Genomic DNA, 21,254 nt, shown 5'->3' with positions numbered 1-21,254 from the left:
AATATCTGTGTATATGTTTATTGGTCAAGGAAAATGTCTACCAGCTTCAGTAGTAAAGGATCACATTTTCCAGCACTGTTAGTGATACAATAGACCATGGTGAATGGAAGGATTGTGTAGCAGTAATTCTTTCTTCATATATACTGTACAGACCTGTCACAGTGTCACACTTATTTAATGGAAATGAGTCAGCTTCTGCAGAGCATGGAGGTTCTTCATAGAACATATTCAGCACCTGCAATAAATGCTATCCAGGTGAGTAATCAATCTTCATTTTATGGTATAGAATTTACAGAAAGATTAAAACTCTTTATAGTGGTTGGATTAGCAACACTATTAATGAGCACGTACTCAATAAAAAAAAATATATATATATATTTTAAATATCAAGTTGTGGTATAAAATGTTCAGCTCCCAAGACTAAAATAAGTAAAGTCTTAGTTTGTCATCATTCCAATAAAGTAATTAAAAAAGGAAAAATTAGTTTGAATGACTAATTTCCCTCATACCTGTACCAATATATGCCACCTTGTGCAATGGCCCTGCTACAATGTGCCTCTGAAATAAATAAAATGTTCTTGGCTCGGGAATCCCAATGCCTAGTTTTAACGTCCCTTTTGAGGCTCCTGGCACATTTTTTTGACGTATGTAGAAGATGACGCCTGTGCTCGTTTGTGTGTATCAGATCCCTCATTTGTTCCCTAGGATTGTGGGCGCTGTTCCTCTCTTCCCGAGCAATATCATTATTATATAACATCCTATCCTTTTTTTTTTTTACAATCGTTATGACCAGTGGTTGACAAATCACCAAAAAATCTACTCGCCACACAAAAAAATCTACTCGCCACCTAGTACCAAACGTGTGCTGCGTGGGCCAATATTTACTCGCCCGGGGGTTAAATCCACTCGCCCGGGGCGAGCAAATGTATAGGTTTGTCGAACACTGGTTATGACCGCAAAATCTATATGGAATAGAGGAAGCGGCAGGAGCCGCAATTTAATGGGTCTCTGCTACCCAAGCATATTTCCAGTACTGCCGCAGCTCATAATTGGCTCTGGTGCAAAGCCTTTTTATCAATCCATGGCCAGCATAAAGAGGAGGCAGGACTAAGGGAACTCTCTCTGGAGAGGATGAGTGGTGTCCAGCTGTTGCTAGACAATTACCAGCAGCATTGATAATTGTTTTTTTTTTTTTTTTTTTTTAACTCCTTCCACTCACCCTCACCCCATCACTGTATGAGGGGTTCTAAAAGTATTAAACACTGCATCGTTTAGCACTGTTAATGGGTGTTCTTGATGCCATGGAAACATGATGCAGAATGTGAGGGATTACCAGAGGTGGTTAACGCTATAATCGTTCTAATGGGGGGATCCTCATGAAGGTGAACAGCCCGCGAACATATCATTTTCCTTTAGATAAAAATCTTCCCTTTGTTCTTGACATCTGCTGCTTCCAGGCTTGTAAACGCAGAACATCTTCGTGCTCCAAACTGTTTTTTTTAATTTAATGAGTAGACTCTATAGCATCAGAATTAAAGCTGAGAAGAAAGCAGTAACACACATACCGGTCCGTTTTAGACCCTTCTGTAGCAGAGGTGTTTGCAGTTGTAATGGGGTTTGTCGCAAGACCTCGTGCTACTTCAGACACAATACTTTATAAAGGTTTGGTGTCAAAAGTTGCAAATGGTATTATGATGGCAGAATCATCAGTTTCATGTTTCTGTTTGGACCCCTGTACAGTGTCAAGTGCATTCTTTAAAATGTATGTCAGATGCGTCAGTGAGAAATTTGGGGAGTGGTTTTTGAAGTAGCCACAGGACACATTGATCAAAGAGGATGGTTGATACTGTGCAGTTGTTACTGCCACGAACTGACAAAAAATAAAATGTTGAATCGTATCCCTAATTTAATAACTTGGCGTTTCAAAAAAAGATGTGTCCATAAATATTAATCTTCTGCTTTAGCATTTTACTGAATGAAATAATTATATTTTTATTGCAAACATTAAAAAAAGAGGGCACCAGTTGCCCATTAATTTCCACAACAGAAATAAAATTCCTCCCTGACGGTGTTTTTTTAGCTGTTCTGCATACTACTCAATTCCTTTAAAAAAAAGATGATATCCAGTCTCTTTTCAAATAATTGGGGTCTGGCATCACTGTCTCCAGAGATTGCACATTCTTCATTCTCACAGCCCTTACTGTAATAGGAACTATTTGCTTTGTTGCTGGTACTATCTGTGGTATTACAATTATTTGAATGCTTTCCAATAAGTTTAGCTTTTGTACTGTACACAGTGTGATCTTGATTTGTATGTATAGATTGGCAATTCCCTATGGCTGCTGCATCTGGATTTTCCTGCAAGGACTAGCCTATGATATAGGACATGACTAGAGTAATGGAAAATAATGAGGCTTTAAAAGAATTAATACTTGAAAATGAAAATAATTTATTATGCATTGCTTTATTTTTTTTAATTATTTTTTAGATTGGGGCATTTGAAAGTCCCAAAAAGGAGAAAGGAATACACAGGCGGAAGTGGCGGACGAAAGGGATGAGTAAAGACTCCAAAGGATCTCTGCAGGTAATACGTTTATTTAAGATGATTGCCTTAATGTGGTGGTTTCTCGTCTCTTACTGGGCAGTGAAATCATCTTCTAATTGGGCCACACCCAGTGTATGCAAGGTGTGTGTCTTTGTATGTTTAGGTTATCTATGCGGGTAGGTTGTAGACCCGTTTAACCAGTTGCTGCATGTTTTGGAATTCAGTTGCTTAGATGTTTCCTTCATAACACAACATCCACAGGGGTGTTAGGACGGCATGCCGCGGCAAACTCGCCGCTGGCTGTCTCGCTGCAAACCTAACCCCCTAACCGTGCCCCTAAAAGCCCCTAAGATTAAGTTCTCCTGAAACTCTCTAACCTTAACCCCGAATGTTAACGGTAATCTTCACCCTAAAACCCATAATCTGAGGCCTTACCCTAAACTCCCTAACCTTACCCAATACCCTAAACCCCTAAAGTTGCCCCTTAATAAGTCACCTTAGCGCCGAGACGGCCGTGACAAGTTGTCCCATTCCGATTCAGAACGCATATCTTAGGCCGTGACTATACAGAAAAACGCACGCGCGCAGCACCAAAACAAATACTGTGCATCCCCTCGAAACGCTTATACCAACCGCGACTGTCGCGCCGCTTGCTACTGCAAACATAAAACCAGATTTCCGCCTGCAGTCGCGCGCGCGCAGAAGAATGTGCTTGTGCACGTGTTGCTCTGCGACGTCACAGATGCGCACGCATTGCAGTGCATCAGTAGAATCAGAGCCTTACTGTGGCATTGCAGGAACATGCCCCTCCAAGCAAGGAGAATCGCCGGCTGCGGGCTCAATCAAAACAGTTGTTATATTTTAATACAATCATGCATTTGTAAACTTTGTGCAAACTGCTATGAACTAGTTTAAGACTAAAACTGCTCTTTATCATGACTCGTAATCTGACCCTCTAAATGCCAGTTGGCCGCAAAGAATTTAAAAGCAACACTCTGAAAAGGTACGCGCTCTCTTTCCTGTTAGCTTCATAAGGTAGTTGTAGAGACCACCCCGTTCAAAGTGTTCTATTTTATTCATCAACCAACATATCTGTACTGCAGGTTCCGCCAGCCTTCTCTGGGCCAGTGAGATTGCACGCTTCCAACCCCAATTTATCAACCATAGATTATACAGAAGAGAAAAACTACTCCAATGGCCCTGAAAGCTCAGAGGTTACCAAAATGCAAGACAATCTGTGTAATATTGCACACAAAGGTGAGAAACGCACAGTTTTTGTTTCTGATGCTTTTTACACATAAAGCACAACACTTTTAAATGTCCTATATGTTGTGTGTGCACTGGTATATTGGAGTGTGTGTGTGTGTGTGTGTATATATATGTTGTGTATGCACTGGTATATTGGAGCGTGTGTGTGTGTGTGTGTGTGTGTGTGTGTGTTTATGCACTGGTATATTGCTGTGTGTGTGTTGTTTATGCACTGGTAAATTGCTGTGTGTGTGTGTTGTTTATGCACTGGTAAATTGCTGTGTGTGTTGTTTATGCACTGGTATATTGGTGTGTGTGTGTGTGTGTGTGTGTGTGTGTGTGTGTGTGTGTGTGTGTGTGTGTGTGTGTGTGTGTGCAAATAAGTATGTGTATATAATGATATATATATATATATATATATATATATAGATAGATATCTATATAGAAAGATAGACAGATCTCTCTCTATCTCTCTCTATCTCTCTCTATCTCTCTCTATCTCTCTCTATCTCTCTCTATCTCTCTCTATCTCTCTCTATCTCTCTCGATATAGATATAGATATAGATATACACATACACACACACACGTCCGGAAATAATTGGACACTGACACAATTTTCTTAATTTGGGCTCTGTACGCCACCACAATGGGTTTGAAATGAAACAACCGAGATGCAATAGAAGTGCAGACTTTCAGCTTTAATTCAAGGGGTTGAACAAAAATATCGTATGAAATGTTTTGGAATTGCAACCATTTTCATACACAGTCACCTTATTTCAGGGGCTCAAATGTAATTGGACAAATTAACACAATCATAAATAAAATGTTCATTTTTAATACTTTGTCGAGAATCCTTTGCAGGCAACGCATGGACATCACCAAACGCTGGGTTTCCTCCTTTGTGATTCTTTGCCAGGCCTTTACTGCAGCTGTCTTCAGTTGTTGTTTGTTCGTGGGACTTTCTGCCTTAAGTTTTATCTTCAGCAAGTGAAATGCATGCTCGATTGGGTTGAGATCAGGTGATTGACTCGGCCATTGCAGAATATTCCACTTATTTGCCTTAAAAAAACTCCTGGGTTGCTTTCGCAGTATGATTTGGGTTATTGTCCAATCAACTTCGCTGAATTTGGCTGAATCTGAGCAGACAATTCATCCGTCTGCTTCTGTCTTCTGTCATCATCAATAAACACTATGGACCCAGTGCCATTGGAAGCCACGCATGCCCATGCCATCACACTGCCTCCACCATGTTTTACAGATGATGTGGTATGCTTCGGATCATGAGCCGTTGGAAGCCTTCTCCATACTTTTTTCTTCCCATCATTCTGGTACAGGTTGATCTTAGTTTCATCTGTCCAAAGAATGCTGTTCCAGAACTGGGCTGGCTTTTTTAGATATTGTTTGGCAAAGTCTAATCTGGCCTTTCTATTCTTGAGGCTTATGAATGGTTTGCACCTTGTTTTGAACCCTCTGTATTTGCTCTCGTGAAGTCTTCTCTTTATGGTAGACATGGATAATGATATGCCTACCTCCTGGAGAGTGTTCTTCACTTGGCTGGATGTTGTGAAGGGGTTTTTCTTTACCATGGAAAAGATCCTACGATCAGCCACCACTGTTGTCTTCCGTGGACGTCCAGGCCTTTTTGTGTTGCAGAGCTCACCAGTGCGTTCTTTTTTTTCTCAGAATGTACCAAACTGTTGATTTGGCCACTCCTAATGTTCCTACTATCTCTCTGATGGATTTTCTTTTTTTTTTTGCAGCCTAAGGATGCCCTGTTTCACTTGCATTGAGAGCTCCTTTGACCACATGTTGTGGGTTCACAGCAACAGCTTCCAAATGTGAATGCCACACCTGGAATCAACTCCAGACCTTTTACCTGCTTAATTGATGATGAAATAATGAAGGAATAGCCCACAACTGTCCATGAAACAGCTTTTGAGTCAATTGTCTAATTACTTTTGGTCCCTTGAAAAAGAGGGAACTACATATTAAAGAGATGTAATTCCTAAACCCTTCCTCCAATTTGGATGTGAATACCCTCAAATTAAAGCTGATAGACTGCATTTTAAGGAACAGATGGTACCTGGGCGCTTTTTTGAGAAAACCGTAAAAGCAATGTAGATAAGGTACCTACTTTGGGGGATAAATACCCCTGTGTGTGAAGTTTCCTCCTATGGCTCAACCCCACCAGGATCTATCCTGGATCCTTAACATAAAAAAGACAAAGAAGAACTGGGGAGCACAATACGAAAGATAAGGGGATATAATAACCCGATTGAGGTGAAATCAAAGCAAACAAATTATAAGTACTGTGCTTGCTGCTCAGAGGGTCTAAGGCCCCAGTTAGAGCAACAAGCTGGGAAATGAGTGATGCAAATAAAGATAAAATCTTACTCACACGGCCCTGTGTGAGCGCCGTTGTATAAAGGTATCTTGAAATCTTCTGAGGTAGAGCCCACACGGTCGTCTTCCGCTTCTGTGTTCTGACGTCTGGTAGGTGATCTTCTCACGGCCCTGTGTGAGTGCTGGTACTCAGAGGTATCCTGTTCAATCTGCGATGATGCGAGATCTCATTCAGGATGGTGTCTGCCCTCAGCACTCCGAGGGTGGTTGGTGAAATCCCCTCAAATAATGATATTGGGGCAGGTGTATAAAATGGAAAATGCTTTAATATAAATACACAATGATAAAGTCTTCACTTACAGCAACAAGGACCCTAGCAGCAGCAGAGAGATCCTTTCTAGCGTCTGATCCAGATGGAATCCACTGCCCCCGCGTCCGGGTCCCGGGCTGTGACATCAGCTGTTTGGTCTCTCTACGTTGGCTCCTTAGGGTCACAATGGTGAACGCGTTTCGACTGGTCACAGTCTTCGTCAGGTTCTGAACCTGACGAAGACTGTGACAAGTCGAAACACGTATTTATATTAAAGCAGTTTCCAGTTTTTACTCTTATCATACTTCAGGTGCAGGTGTTGGCACACCAATCGGGTCTATTAACCCCTTCTAGTGCCGGCACTGAGCATTTATAATACACCATACTGATACTGGCTGTCTCTCTGTGCATTCACACTGAGGGTGAGTCCAAACAGAAACCGAGTGGGCAGTATCTTTCGTATGTAACTGCTCCCCAGTTCTTCTTTGTCCTTTAGACTGCATTTTAAGCCCATATTCATTATTTAACTGTAACTTGAATTTATTTTGGTACGCAGCCGAAATAACAAAACTTGTATCAGTGTCCAATTATTTCCAGACCAAACTGTATGTGTATGTATATATAATATTAAAGTGCAATAGCCATTTCCACAAGTTTAAGTGAATCCGTGTTTTATTTTAACAGTGAGTCTTCTCAATGTTCTGTAATTTGCGGGGGGGAAAGAGAAAAATGTTAGTTGTATTACTGCTCTAAATAGAAACAATGGCTTCTGCACTTTAGTGCATGATGATGTGAATGGTTTAGTGCAAAGGTTAGATCGTGCAGTATTCTACTTCAACTTTCAATGCACTCCAGAGTGTTTACAGTCCTTCCAGTGGTCTGTGGGAGAAAGTGTGAGGGAGGGGGCTGAGATCTGCTGCTTCAAAGGGGGGTTGGAGTTCCGGACTCCTTTATATTATTAAAAACATGCACAGAAAGTAAGCTCTAGATTATGTGAGCATTGTTGGTCACCTGAGCAGTACATAATGTGACCATTCTTGTAGAACTGTAACAACCTGTGATAAAATGCTGACACTTGAGTTTTTCAGTGCTGTAATTTCTCTCTTTGGTTAGCTTCACTGGACGTCCTCTGGCTCTTTGGTTTTGAAGGTGTTAATCAATTGTGTCAGATAACTTCACATTAGGGAAACCACTGACATTGAAATACTACTTAACTGACCTGACCTGTTCCCTGGTACACATTTTTATACTATCTGGATTATTCACTACACTAATCGTGCCAATTGGGGCAATGTACTGTATCCTGCAAAAATATATTCACTATATTTTTGATCTGATGGTTAAAACCCAAGTAAATGTATTCTTAATACCCTATTTCTTCATTTGTAATTGAATATTCTCCACTGTAGAATAATGAAATGTGTTACTGTAAACTTCCATCCTCTAAAACTACGTCTTAGGCTGCGTCCATAGAGCCTCAGCCCGCGCTCCTCCGCGCTGATGCTGAGGCTCGCCTGCCCAGTCAGCAGCGATCCCATGGACTGGCAGGCGAGCCAGCGTGCGCGATCAGGAGGCGGGGGGAGGCGGGGCAGTGACGTCGCTGGGCCAATAGCCCGCGACTCACCGACGTCACGCTCGCGTGAGCCCCCTCTCAAAACATCCTCATTGAGAATGCCGGGGCTCAGCGCGGAGCGTCCGCACAGCTCAGCACTGCCTGTCCTTCCATGGACGCAGCCTTAGACAAATAACTTGAAGTAACTCCTAACACAGATGCTCCAGGAATGCTACAACAATTTTATTTAGTATTCAGACCCCACAATGCTGTTACCTAGAGGAAAAACATTTGTAACAATATTGTTATTATGCTGTTATATTGTTGGCCTCGAGTAGTGGTTTTCAACCTTTCTCTCGGGACACCCCCACATCTGGACAGTCAGAGAACGGGGGGAGGTTCGAATTGGGCAAAGTGTTGCAAGGGGGCAGTGTGTCACGGGTGAGTGTTGCAAGGGGGCAGAACAAATAGACACAGACACACCTCTTTCCTGCCCTCCTCCTGATTGGCTGCATTATTAATTAGCGGCCAAACAGGATGGAGGAAACTGCCCAGCCCCCTAGCAAGTGCCCTGCTCTGGGAGATTGGGAAATCCCGCGGCCCCTTTTGATCCTCTCACGAAACCCCAGGGTGCTGCAGAACCCAGGTTGGGAAACACTGGCCTTGAGACTGGAGTTTGAGAGTGGAGAGTAGAGTTGAGAGTGGAGTTGAGAGTGGAGTTTGAATTGGCTCGCTGTATATTGAATCATGTTTAAGCAAAGGTTTCTCCCATATTTACATTTTTTTAAATAACAATCTCTGTATAAGGGGGCATCTAAAGATGGGGGTGGTATATATTTTGACTGTTTTCATGTGTTTGGTAGCCTTCACCTTGAGAAAGGCAGCATTTGACTGCCGAAACGTTGGACTTTATGGCATATTAAACCTCCTTTTGAGTAAGACCGTGTGCCTGCTTCTTCTTCTTTGGCATCTAAAGATTAAACAGGCTATTCCCCTAACTAAGATGTGCATCATTAAAAAACTCAATTGAGTAGCAGGGAATAATTCTTTAATATTCCACGTGTGATGGGCGATATGAACATAAGCCGCTGGTTAAAGCGAGAAATTGAAGAGTCCGTGGCACTGATCTGATTCCTGATATCATGAATACATATAGTCCTTCCATTTAGGCAGATATGTTCTTTTGCTCGGTGTTCTTGCTGTCGAATCTCTGTGTCCCTAGCTGCCCCAGCAGAGGAGGGGTTGGGAATGGGTTAACTTATTTTTTTTTCCGGAGTGACTTACCCTCAATGTTTCCTTTGTTTTTCCTCCATAGCTTATTTCACCTTAAAAACCGTTTATCACACCGTGTCTGAAGAGAGAGAAAAGCTAAAGCAGTTGCTTGAACATGACTCTTCCCCATCTGCTCAGATCGTGGGCCTGAAGAACTCCTTGTCATCGGTAAGATATTTACGTTCCTCGGCAAAGCGTGGCTTTAATCTCTTGTATAAAGGGTGCTTCATAGCATCTGCAGACCCTTTAGCTAGTGAATGGTGTACCCCAATCAAATATAATCGGAGCATAAAAAAATATTTGCGCAAAACAGATTTTATTTTGTTTCAGCACCTACAAATACAACAGATCACCCCCAAGGTATTTCGCATCAATACAATGGCAAGCAGTATATACCTAAATAAGAGCTGCATAAAGTCATGTCTCTGTACCAAAAACTTGCAATCTAAGCAGTGTAGGTGAGCACAAACATTCGCATAAGAGAGCATGATAAACTGAATTAGTGCATGTAAGAAAGTAAGGAGGCTGGTTGCATGTAAGGTGCATTATGTATAGAGGAGGAAAAAGTGCTTTGCAATAGATGTACAATAGCAGGGACGATTAGAAGAGGATTTCTTTCGGTTGGTGGCTATTGTAGAGTGGTTAGAAGGGAGATCCAGTGTTAGATGGTTATGCTAATCCCTAAATGTAAAGACGTTACTGGTGTTTAATATTTTAAGCAATTTGCAAACATCTTTTCAACTGCTACGTTATTGTTATGTTCTTGGCTTTGCAGGGGAGTTAGGCGCTGGCCATAAATAATATTTGCATCTTAAAGGTCACATTTTCTAACTTTTAGTATTTCCTGTGATTCACCGTATAACAGCAGTGTTCCATTAAGTAAGCTTTCTTTCAATAACCAATCCATAATCTCAAACCATGTCTGTGTGGATGGTTGTAAGAATGTTTCTACGTAATTCTTGAGTTCGATAAAAAATCAACCTGAACGTTAAGTCAGATATGTATAACCGCAACATATACTGATATATTGTGTGTTGATAGACATACACACACAGTATTTGTTGCTGGAATCCACATCACAAACACATACACACACACACACACACACACACACATACACACATACACACACACACACACACACACACACACAATACTTGTGTATGCATGTGAAAAGGGGGTTGGTTTTGGGTGTAGCCGCAACTCCGGAAACTCAGTCAGGCTTATGCATGCATAAAGTACGTGTGTGTGTGTACCGTATGTACAGTATATTGTATAATGACTAAGGGAGAGTAGTCTTTGCTACAGCATATTTGCGATGGGCAAAACCTCCGTTTCTTACAACTCTTCAGCTGTGCTTGAGATATTTCTGCAGTTGTGATATACATTAGAGGCAACTCTTATTCGAACAAAAAACAGTGGCAATTCCCCAAAAAACCCAGGAAACACCCAGGTACATTCTGAATACATGCCTTAAACTTTCCTTAAACTAGCCCCAGCATTTCTGCATTGATTAATGGCCTATCAGATTAACAGCGGGGGTCCCTGGCAGTCCCATTCAAACTGAATTGGACTGCCAGGGATCCCTGCTGTGTTTATCCTATGGGTCGTTAGTCAATGCAGAAATGCCTTAAACGTGCCTCAAACTAGCCCAGAACATACCCAGCACATACCCAGCACATACCCAGCACATACCCAGAATATACCCAGAATGTAACCCGGCTAGTTTACGGCAAATGTTAGAATAAACGTTGCCTCTACTGTAACTGTATCCGTTTCTGTATCAGGTGTATGTGAGAACAGAAATAAGTTTTCTTTAACACTGCATTTAGCGCTCACTTGTGTCAAATGTTAGCAACTTGCTTACAGTGGGAACAGCCTGGCAGTGACGAGCATTCTGGTGGGAGCGGCTCCGGTTCATCGGCATTGCATAGGAAAGTGTTCTCCTGACTTTCCCTGGGGCCAAGATGTGCTGGGGGAGAAAATACTCGTCTTCTTTTTTTATTTTCCCGTTAGATATTTTTCCTGTGGCTGTGGATCACGTCACTTTGGATGAAATGATCCCGACACTTCTGCTTTAATAGGTTTCCTGTTATTTTGGGGTGAAGGAAGAGCAGTTTTTCATTGTAGGTTTTAAAGAGCTGAATGAGACTTTTGTAAAAGTCATATTTAAATGTGGAATATCCCTTTTGAATTTTGGCAATAACACATTGCTAAACGTTACACCCCATTGCTTCTTCCTTTGTGAAGACCATTGTCTCTAATATAATTGTTATGTCGTCTTTTCTTGAGGGCTTCTTAGCTTGCTTGGTGTTGTTGAATTACTGTAGATTACACATATTAAAGTTCCGCTTTCCTGGTCCTTTGTTCCATCCCTTCCCTGACTACAGTCTTCGTTGTGCACCTTTCCAGTTCCATCTTTTCTGTGGGTGCACTTTTCACAGGTATTGAAATGGGTGAGAAGGTGCTTCAGCCTTTATCTCACATGGGCGTTTAACAAATATTGTTCTAATATTGCAATGTGTCGCTGGCAATTCTAGAACTGAATGGACTAGAGCAGAGGTGGCCCACTCCAGTCCTTCAGGGCTACCAACAGATCAGGTTTTCAGGGGATCCCTGCTTCAGCACAGGTGGCTCAGTCGAAGACGGCACCACCTGTGCTCAAACAGGGATATCCTGAAAACCGGACCTGTTGGTAGCTCTTGAGGACTGGAGTGGGCTACTCCTGGACCAGTGAAAGGTGCCCGGCTTTTGCCTTCAAATCTATTCCTGCTCAAAAACTTTTTTTATTTTCCCAGTGTAACTCCAGCTGTACAGTATATTGTTTCTCTGCAAAACTTAATTTAAATCAAATGTGTCTTTAATTGGAAATGTTGCATCAAATACCCTGAGACTGAAGCATTCTTTCCTCTCTTAGGTAAGATTGCATATTTAGTCCCAAGAGAAAGTAACTTTTAGGAGTCAGGCTTTTTACATGTGAAAGTAATGTACGTTTATTTTTCATCCCCAAAGTGAAACAAATTATAATGTACACCATTTGTAATCTATATCTGATTGCTTTAAACATTACAAATCCAACATGTTTTTAAGTGGCAATGTACAGATGTAGCTCTTCTCGGAGCCGCAAAAAAAAAGGGGGTAAATCCCCGGCATTTATTGGCAATTTGTGGCTCCATTACGGCTACGAGTATCTTAGGCGAAGATATTCAGAGCGCCACCTGATGAACTGCAATAACACAAATAACCCCACGAATAATCATGCCGGCTGACAATAGCAGAGCCACGGAAAACAAAGTGCTCACGCGGCTGTAATCACGCAACCCGCCGTGGTCACGTGAGACAGTAAGACTGCGGGCATGGTGCCTCGGGCCGTGCTCCTGCTCTGCCTCGCCAGCTCAAGCTGGTGCTTTTTTGTGTCCTGGCAGGCGAGGCAGTGAGCGCACTTTGGGGGCGGGGCGAAGGCGTGACGGAGCGGAGGCGTGGCGGGAGGCGGGGCTAGTCCTTCGTTCCCATTGGATGGTTGCGGTCACGTGACCGCTCCTCCGATCCCCTCGGCGCCGAAATTTAAAATCTGCCTGTCTCCTTCATTTTGCTGAGCGTCCGCACGCATGAGGAAGCTTGCGGAAGGGGATACTAAAGCCGCGCTGATTACAGATGATGGGGGTAAGTTCATCTGCTCAGCGCGGTCTGTGCTACCATGCCCGCGGCCTTAGTCTGGCTACATCTGTAGCTTCAGAGGTCTGGTTTTATTGCACCTCATAGTGGAGTGATAGTGTTAGACCTGAAACTTGAATTGCATTTGAATATCTCAAATAGTATCAATATGGTCCGACTGTTGCACATGCAGGTAAAATATTTCTGCTTCTGTGCGTGCTCATTTTCTACTCAGCTGGAACACAAAGAGAACATATTTTTTAATTTTTGTTCAAGAATTATGGATGGTCCAAAGATTTCAAACAACCAGAAATCCCTGATCCTTTTTTTTTATTTTTAACACCACCCCATTATTTTTTTTATTTTGTTTCTATTTCTGAATATTCCAGGCTATAATACAAAACACAGAGCTAAAAGAACGGTTATGCAGGATACATGCTGACTCTATGCTTCTTGACTCAGCCACTAGTGCAAAGTCCAGTCCAGTGAAGGTGGGTGGAGATCGCTTGTTAGTAGAATCTGTTCCCTGTGTATTGTAGTTTCCCAGTCAAAGTCGAGCATGCTTTGTACTGCATCTCCATTACAATATTTATTTATTTTTGGTTTTGCGTGTGTTGGACATGATTTTATGTGCCTCGTGCATGTTCCGTGAGAAAAAACACTTATGTTTATTTTATTTTTTTTAATGTAAAATCTTATCTTGCCTCTTTTGTGATGAATACACAGATTTGTGTATTATGGTAGCTCAAGAATAAAGACTGTACGAATAAAGGTTTTTCTTTTTTTAATTTGTTTTTCTAACACGCAACAAGGGCACATATGCCATGTCTTTTGTCACATTTCATAAGGATAAAGGTAGTAAGCGTCCTTTTCAGATAAACTCGCTGTACGCCTTTTCTGTGTTTGCCATTGTAATATACGGACAACAAAGGGCCACATCACTGCCCTCCAATCAAAGTGCCTTATTAAAGTGAGACTGATGGCCAATAAGAGGCTGCCCTATAATTAACTAAACTGCCCACCAATTAGAGAACGCACGAAGCTGCCCACCAATGAACGAGACAGCTCAGTATTAAGTAGCAGTGCCCTGCAATGAGAAACCCAAGTGAAACGGCCCTAGCTGATGGAATGCCCGTCGTGTATGTCGCCCACCGGGAGAGAATTCTGTGTCTAAAGTTAGAGGGCTGTATTCTGTTAACACTTTCGCTCCTGGGCCCTCAGGCAGAAAAAGGGTTAAGATAAGCTGTGTTATGCTTCTCCAAGTTCCATGGTCTTGGTCTTGGGACATGAGTTAAGTAGTAAGTAGCTCTGCTGCACTTTTTTTCTCTGCCGTCTCGGTCCTAGGTGATATCGACAAGCAATTTCACAGGCGCGTAATCCCTCCATCTCTCCCACATGATTTTGACATGCATATTTTAGTCTTGCCGTCGACTATTTTAACAATGAAAGTTATTTGTGCGTTTCTTTCATCATACTGCAATACAATTATGTTTTGTTGCCGCTTTCGGTGAGGATTTCGATGAGGATAAGTCGTAGTTTTGAAGCAGGCTATTATGCAGCTTCTAATGATCATTAGGGGCGAGACAGAGTACGGAATATATTTAGGAGTGTTTGGTTTGCTGTGTGGCGTCAGGGTTTTAAATACTTCTGCTCAGGTAAAATACACACTTCCCTTCAGAAAGTTGTTGTTATAAGAGATAACCGGAATTCACCGTTTTCTTAGTGTTCTGCGTTAAAAACGTTTTTTTTTTTTTTACGTTCTCCCCAAACGTGTCCTGGGATTCCACAGGAGGTTTTTATGAGAGCACTCTTGCTACTGGTAGACAATTCACGCTTAAAAATACCATTATTTTGTGTGCCAACTTTAAAACTAATTCCGAAAGATTATACTGTAGTGTAGTAAACGATAATGTGATATAAAACATAGGAACACATTAGCTTTATTTAAAAGCATCTCTACCGCAGCAACAATATTTGAACACGTGTAAGATAAGTGGGCTGAGATTCTGCAGAGCCAAAGTACTTGAAGGGGTTGCATCATTCTTAAATAGAAAGCAGTGATATAGTGCAGGGGTAGGCAAACTTTCTCCCGTGCGCCCCCCTGCCTGCTATCCTCTGCGTCTTGCGCCCCGCTTGACCTGGCGTCAAATTACGCTCAGCGAGATGTGACATCACGTCGCCATGATAACGTGACGGCACATGACTCTGCAGCACCATTTGACACCGGGTTACCAGGACAACGCGTCGCTGGAAGTGAAGTGTATTACAGAGGCCTCGCGTTGTCCCTGTCACGCTGTGCTCACCACAAACTAGGCGGGACCCCGGTACTGAGGTGGGAAGGATATAACGCCACCCACAGCCACGAGGGCACGTCTTGAGTGTAGAGTAGTCTTGGATATCCGGGCCGGGGCAGGAGAGGTACGGGTTGTCGTAGGTACTGTTAGCCAAGTTCGGGGTTAGAGAGAGGGACGTAGTCATTTTACTGTGTGCCAAGGTCGGGAGCGGAGAGAGCAGAGAAGTCGTATTGCCGTAAGCCAAGGTCGGGTGCCAGAAGTTCGGCGTGGTCGTGGAGGAAGCCGGTTCGGTACAGAGGGTCAAGACTGAAAGACAAGACAAGACTTGGGAGGCAGAGAGTAGTGAGAACAGCAACTGGTTCTATGCTCAGCCAATGAGCCAGTGACACTGTGGAGTATATATAGGTGAGAGGATCCAATGGCAGGGTAGCGAGGTGGAGGGGGTTGAATGGACCAGGCTGCGACAGGGATAGGTCCAGAAGGCCTCCCTGGGGTGGAGCTAGAGAGACCAGTGAGTATGCCTGCATTTGATTGCAGCGTTTTGTCTGGGTAGTGTGCCTTTAAGAAGCTGGAGCGGGAGAAATTCTTTGCATCTGTGTTTACCAGGGAAGTATCAAGTTTAATAGTAGTGCCGCAGGAGGAAGCCACAACCCCCATATTAATGAACAATTGGTTAACTGAGGAAGAAGTTCATTAGCGGCTTGAAAAAATTAAAATAAATAAGGCACCTGGCCCCGATGGCATACATCCAAGAGTTCTCAAGGAGTTAAGCTCAGTAATAGCCAAACCATTATATTTAATATTCAAGGACTCCATTTCCACAGGCTCAGTACCACAAGATTGTCGAAAAGCAGATATGGTGCCTATATTTAAAAAGGCAGCTAGATCACAACCGGGGAATTACAGACCTGTAAGCCTGACTTCAATAGTAGGGAAACTACTTGCAGGTTTAATATGAGATAACATTCAGGAATACCTAATGTAAAACAAAATTATTAGTAATAGTCAGCATGGATTTATGAAGGATAGATCATGCCAAACCAACCTTATTTGTTTCTTTGAGGAGGTAAGTAGAAATTTAGACCAGGGTAATGCAGTTGATGTGGTCTACTTAGATTTTGCAAAGGCTTTTGATACGGTTTCACACAAAAGGTTGGTGTACAAAATAAAGAAAATTGGACTCAGTAATAATATAGGCACCTGGATTGAAAACTGGTTAAAGGACAGACAACAGAGGGTTGTCATAAATGGAACTTTTTCAGGTTGGGCTAAAGTCTTGAGTGGAGTACCTCAGGGATCGATACTGGGACCCCTGCTTTTTAACTGGTTTATTAATGACCTTGAGGTTGGGATCGAGATCAAAGTCTAAGGTAATACAGTAGAGGCAACTCTTATTCGAACAAAAACCAGTGGCAATTCCCCAAAAAAACCAGGAAACACCCAGGTACATTCTGAATACATGCCTTAAACTTTCCTTAAACTAGCCCCAGCATTTCTGCATTGATTAATGGCCTATCAGATTAACAGCGGGGGTCCCTGGCAGTCCCATTCAAACTGAATTGGACTGCCAGGGATCCCTGCTGTGTTAATCCTATGGGTCGTTAGTCAATGCAGAAATGCCTTAAACGTGCCTCAAACTAGCCCAGAACATACCCAGCACATACCCAGAATGTAACCCGGCTAGTTTACGGCAAATGTTAGAATAAACGTTGCCTCTACTGTAGAATCAGAGCAGGGTGTAATTTCTCTCCAGAAGGACTTGGATAGACTGGAAACGTGGGCAGGTAAATGGCAGATGAGGTTTAATACAGATGTAATGTTATGCATTTGGGATGCAAGAATAAAAAGACGACTTACAAATTAAATGGGGATAAATTGGGGGAATCCTTGATGGAGAAGGATTTAGGAGTGCTTGTATACTGCAGGCTTAGCAATAGTGCCCAAAGTCATGCAGTAGCTGCAAAGGCAAACAAGATCTTATCTTGCATTAAACGGGCAATGGATGGAAGGGAAGTAAACATAATTATGCCCCTTTACAAAGCATTAGTAAGACCACATCTTGAATATGGAGTACAATTTTGGGCACCAATCCTAAGAAAAGACAACATGGAACTATAGAGAGTGCAGAGAAGAGCCACCAAATTAATAAAGGGGATGGACAATCTAACCTCTCCTAGCTAAATGAGATTTATTTACATTAGAAAAGAGGCGTCTAAGAGGGTGTCAATGTTTCAAATTGACAAACGGGGTTCAGTTGATAATAAGTAGTTTACTGCAGATTCGTTCAGCATTCTAATATTATATTCACACTATTCACCTTTATTTAGGGGATCGTTTGGTCCCAGTTAGTGTATCAAGCGCTGTCCCTTATCTTTTGTGTTATGTATGCACCGCTTTACACTTTGGTTACTGCTATAAACCTTTTACAGCAGTTGTTGTGATGCACCGTATTTGAGATGTACTTTGCCATTAGTGTCCGCCCACAGAATAAGAGCCATTTAACACTGTTCTTAAAATTCTTTACAACAATGATGCTCTCCTGCAAAAATAAAAAATGCCCAATGGCTCATTAAAAATAAAAAGACTTTTGTTTTCACTTGAAATAATTCACGTGGCAGATTGTGAGACACTCTTAGCAAACCCCATGAGACGTCCTTCCTAGTGTCAGCGGAAGTTAAGGGCACCGGCTTCTAATCCGTGCAGAGCCACGAACATCACAACTTGTCACATCCACTCAATCATCTCTGGGAAGCCAGATCCCACCTGAGTGCTGTGCAGGGAATTAATGTTATGCGAGAGCGACCACAAGTTATTCACAAAGCATTTGCATTACAGAGTAATAGCTTTAGGCTTTTCTGTGACTCGTCATGCGCATGCGGCACTATATCCTAGAGATGGAGGGGCACTTACAGAAGCCCCGCGCTCTTGTGTAACGCTCTCTTACCTTGACACAGACGACGCGGTGTCAAGTGACGTCACATGACCCCGCGGCTTCATTTGACACTGTTGCCATGGTAACGCAGTGTTAAATGCTACCCTGCGGCGTCATTTGCGCTCTAAAGAAGGTAAGGGGGGGGGGGGGCGCGAGCACTGGGGGAGAGCAGGCAGGCGGGTGCAGGGCAAAAAGATTGTACACCCCTGTCCTAGAGCAGGGGTGGCCAACTCCAGTTCTTTAGGGCCACCAACAGGTCTGTTTTAAGGATGTCCCTGCTTCAGCACAGATACATTGAGCCAACTGTGCTGAAGCAGGGATATCCTTAAAACCTGACCCTTGAGGACTGGAATTGGCCACTCCTATCCCAGAGGGTCCCTCTGAGAGATTTTGACCATTGATAGTGTTTGACTCGTGAGAAGCTGGTTTCTTGAGCTATAAATATTTTCTGTCTGCGTGCAAGAAGACATTGCACGCACGCGGGTGGGTGGGTTCCGTGTTTGTACATAGTTAATAGTGAAGACCTGTTTGTCACTGAAGCCATAGGTCTGAGTTCATGTTTGCTGCCTCTATTCTATACTACATGATATGTGCTAGGGGCCTGGGGCACATTGCTTTGCAGTGGGTTATCCCCTAGGTATTCGCTTGGCATTGTAAGAGTTTGGTAAGGCCTTTTGCTGCTGTAAGTCTTCAGGCGCTGCTGAAAGCACACAAGAATTTTACAAATGTATAGAACCCTCTGAAGTTTAATCACCGAATGTTGCAGAGCAACTTTTTTTTTCAGTGTGCACAATCACAATTATAATAATTGCAGTAGCATTTACAGTAAGTGGTCCCATTTTACATGCGATTAGTGCTATCCCTGCCCTTTACGTTTGCGTACAATATTTAGTATGTCTCAGAACCTTCCTGCAAGGGTCCTGTGATACATTAACAGCTAGTACTACTTTTCATTTAATTTATTTAATAGTTCCCGCAGCCCTGGGTCAATTGCCCATCTCTGCTGCAGTTTTACATCTCTTGCTATTGTCCTCCAGCTATTGAATTTCTCTCTTTCTCTACCAAGTAAGAAGTAGAAAGCTGAACTACAGTATAAATACGATGGAACTTTAGCCTCTAGCCTTAATAAGTTATGATTTTCATTGTAGTCTGGGTGCAGCGTTTATTTCTTACTTGTGTTACATTACACGTCTGGCCAAGTATTGGGTACCTGCAATCATTCGTGGTTTTATCTACTTTCTCTCCATTTTTACTTTGTGAGCAAACCGATTGACCTTTTTACAGTACTTGTCGCCTTTCTCTCCTGCCACCAGTTTTCCTTCTATGGGGCCATCTGGGGTAAATCCTTTGTGACTTCTTTTTTTTTAACTACCTTTTATTTTTCCTGTGTGTACAGATCGCGTACTTCAATATGAAATCTGTTAGGGGTTTTGGAGCAATATTGAGTGTACATTTCCGTTTCCAGAGCAATGTTTTATAGCACAGCTCTGCAAGCACATACAGTTTAACGAGTCTCCCGTTTGCACTTTTTGTCAAGAAGGACATTGGTGGAGACGGCCGCTACGGCAAAATATTGGTTATTTACCACAGCAGAAACTCGGACTAGAAAAATACGTTTATTGTGTGCAGACCATATTTGCATGAACTTTCTTTGTTCGTGTTGTGACTTTTTCCTTTACTGCCAAACTAATGCATGATGCCTTGGTGTTAGCATAAGACATTAAAATAAATAGACATGGTTATAGCATACACGGATAAGCGCGACAGCAGTATTTTTAGAAAATTAAACATAGGAGGGAATTAATGACATTTATGAATTAATCGTAGTAGCAATGTACGGTTGAGTGAACGTATTGTATAAATGCTGTAACTACATATGAAATGTTCCCTGTTTATTTATTTTTTATTTTTAACAGGAGAGCCCAAGTGTGGAAATCAAACCTCTAGTGCATCAAATGTCCAACGAAAGCCAACTTTCTAACACAGATTCCCTCACAGAGTTCTATGATGCTCAGGAAGTGCTGCTGTCTTCTAGCTCATCTGAGAATGAGGTGAGAATCATAGGGCTTTGGTGTAATTGTACATGACCATACATGTGATGTGTTTGCATTAGTAATACCCTTTAAAAGGAAAAGCATACGTTTATGTAACCCTCCCTGCCCGGCTCCTAGGGACTTTACATCAGATGGCTTGTATCTTGAATGACTCAGTGTTGAGTACAGTACTTCATCAGGGTGCTGGATTCCTGCAGGCTGGGCGCTGGTAATGCAATGATTGGCACCAGGGACTTTATTCATACACACAGCGTCTTTATTAATAACAAAGTTAATCCCTTAAAGCAGGGGTGTCAAACTCGGTCCTCAAGGGCCACCAACAGGCCAGCTTTTATGGATATCCCTGATTGAGCCACCTGTGCTGAAGCAGGGATATCCATAAAACCTGGCGTGTTGGTGGCCCTTGAGGACCGAGCTGGACACCCCTGGCTTAAAGCCATTGTAATCCCAAAGTGGGGTTACAATTATTTAATATGAGCTTTTGCGACCCTACAAGACTTTATGAACAAATTACATCTATGAAGACTTCTCACAATGGTTCATAATGTACTTTAGTCCCATGAGGGATTGCCCCTTTAAAAGTTTGATTCCGCATTACATTTTTTTCAGAGTCAATATAACTTTACATACTGTCGGCAAAACATATCTTACGTTTACAAAAAGGTAGTTTGTTTTGTACATAGTGCTCAAAGTATACTCCGCTCTGTACATGGAATGTTTGAAACAATAGTTTCTACCCCATGGAGCTCACAATTCAATATTTGGCACACACGGAGGTAAAGTGACTTCCCAAACTCACAAGAAGCAGACATTGGAGTTCACTTGCATTAAAAGAAGTGACATTCACACAGGATGTTGCTTTCAGGAAGGGGTTGGGCAATGTGTACAAACGTATCGCTGCTCCAGTGGTAAACACAGACATTTCAGAACAGCGCCTTTAATTTTTTTTATTTTTTTTGCACTGCAGTATGATTTGTTGATTCAATATTGACCAGGTCGATTAATTATTCTAGGCAAGTTCATGATCGGCAATGTAATAGATAGATAAA

At 42.4% G+C, this 21,254-nt stretch overlaps 1 protein-coding gene across 9 annotated transcripts in view; it reads left to right on the top strand.

Moving 5' to 3' along the window:
• The window catches only part of OSBPL3 (oxysterol binding protein like 3), a 184,894-nt gene that overhangs the window by 136,819 nt on the left and 26,821 nt on the right, over positions 1-21,254 (top strand). For 7 of the 9 annotated variants that reach the window (XM_075586797.1, XM_075586798.1, XM_075586796.1 and 4 more), the window contains 6 exons: positions 152-255; positions 2,489-2,584; positions 3,649-3,802; positions 9,315-9,439; positions 13,315-13,416; positions 20,068-20,202. In XM_075586797.1, coding sequence (XP_075442912.1) covers positions 152-255; positions 2,489-2,584; positions 3,649-3,802; positions 9,315-9,439; positions 13,315-13,416; positions 20,068-20,202 — 716 coding nt within the window. The remainder of the gene's footprint in view (positions 1-151; positions 256-2,488; positions 2,585-3,648; positions 3,803-9,314; positions 9,440-13,314; positions 13,417-20,067; positions 20,203-21,254) is intronic. The other 2 variants (XM_075586801.1, XM_075586804.1) reach the window with 1 other exon arrangement.

The sequence above is a fragment of the Ascaphus truei genome, chromosome 2 (assembly GCF_040206685.1).
Source record: "Ascaphus truei isolate aAscTru1 chromosome 2, aAscTru1.hap1, whole genome shotgun sequence".
Lineage (NCBI taxonomy): Eukaryota > Metazoa > Chordata > Amphibia > Anura > Ascaphidae > Ascaphus > Ascaphus truei.
This window is presented reverse-complemented; position numbering and strand designations above follow the sequence as displayed.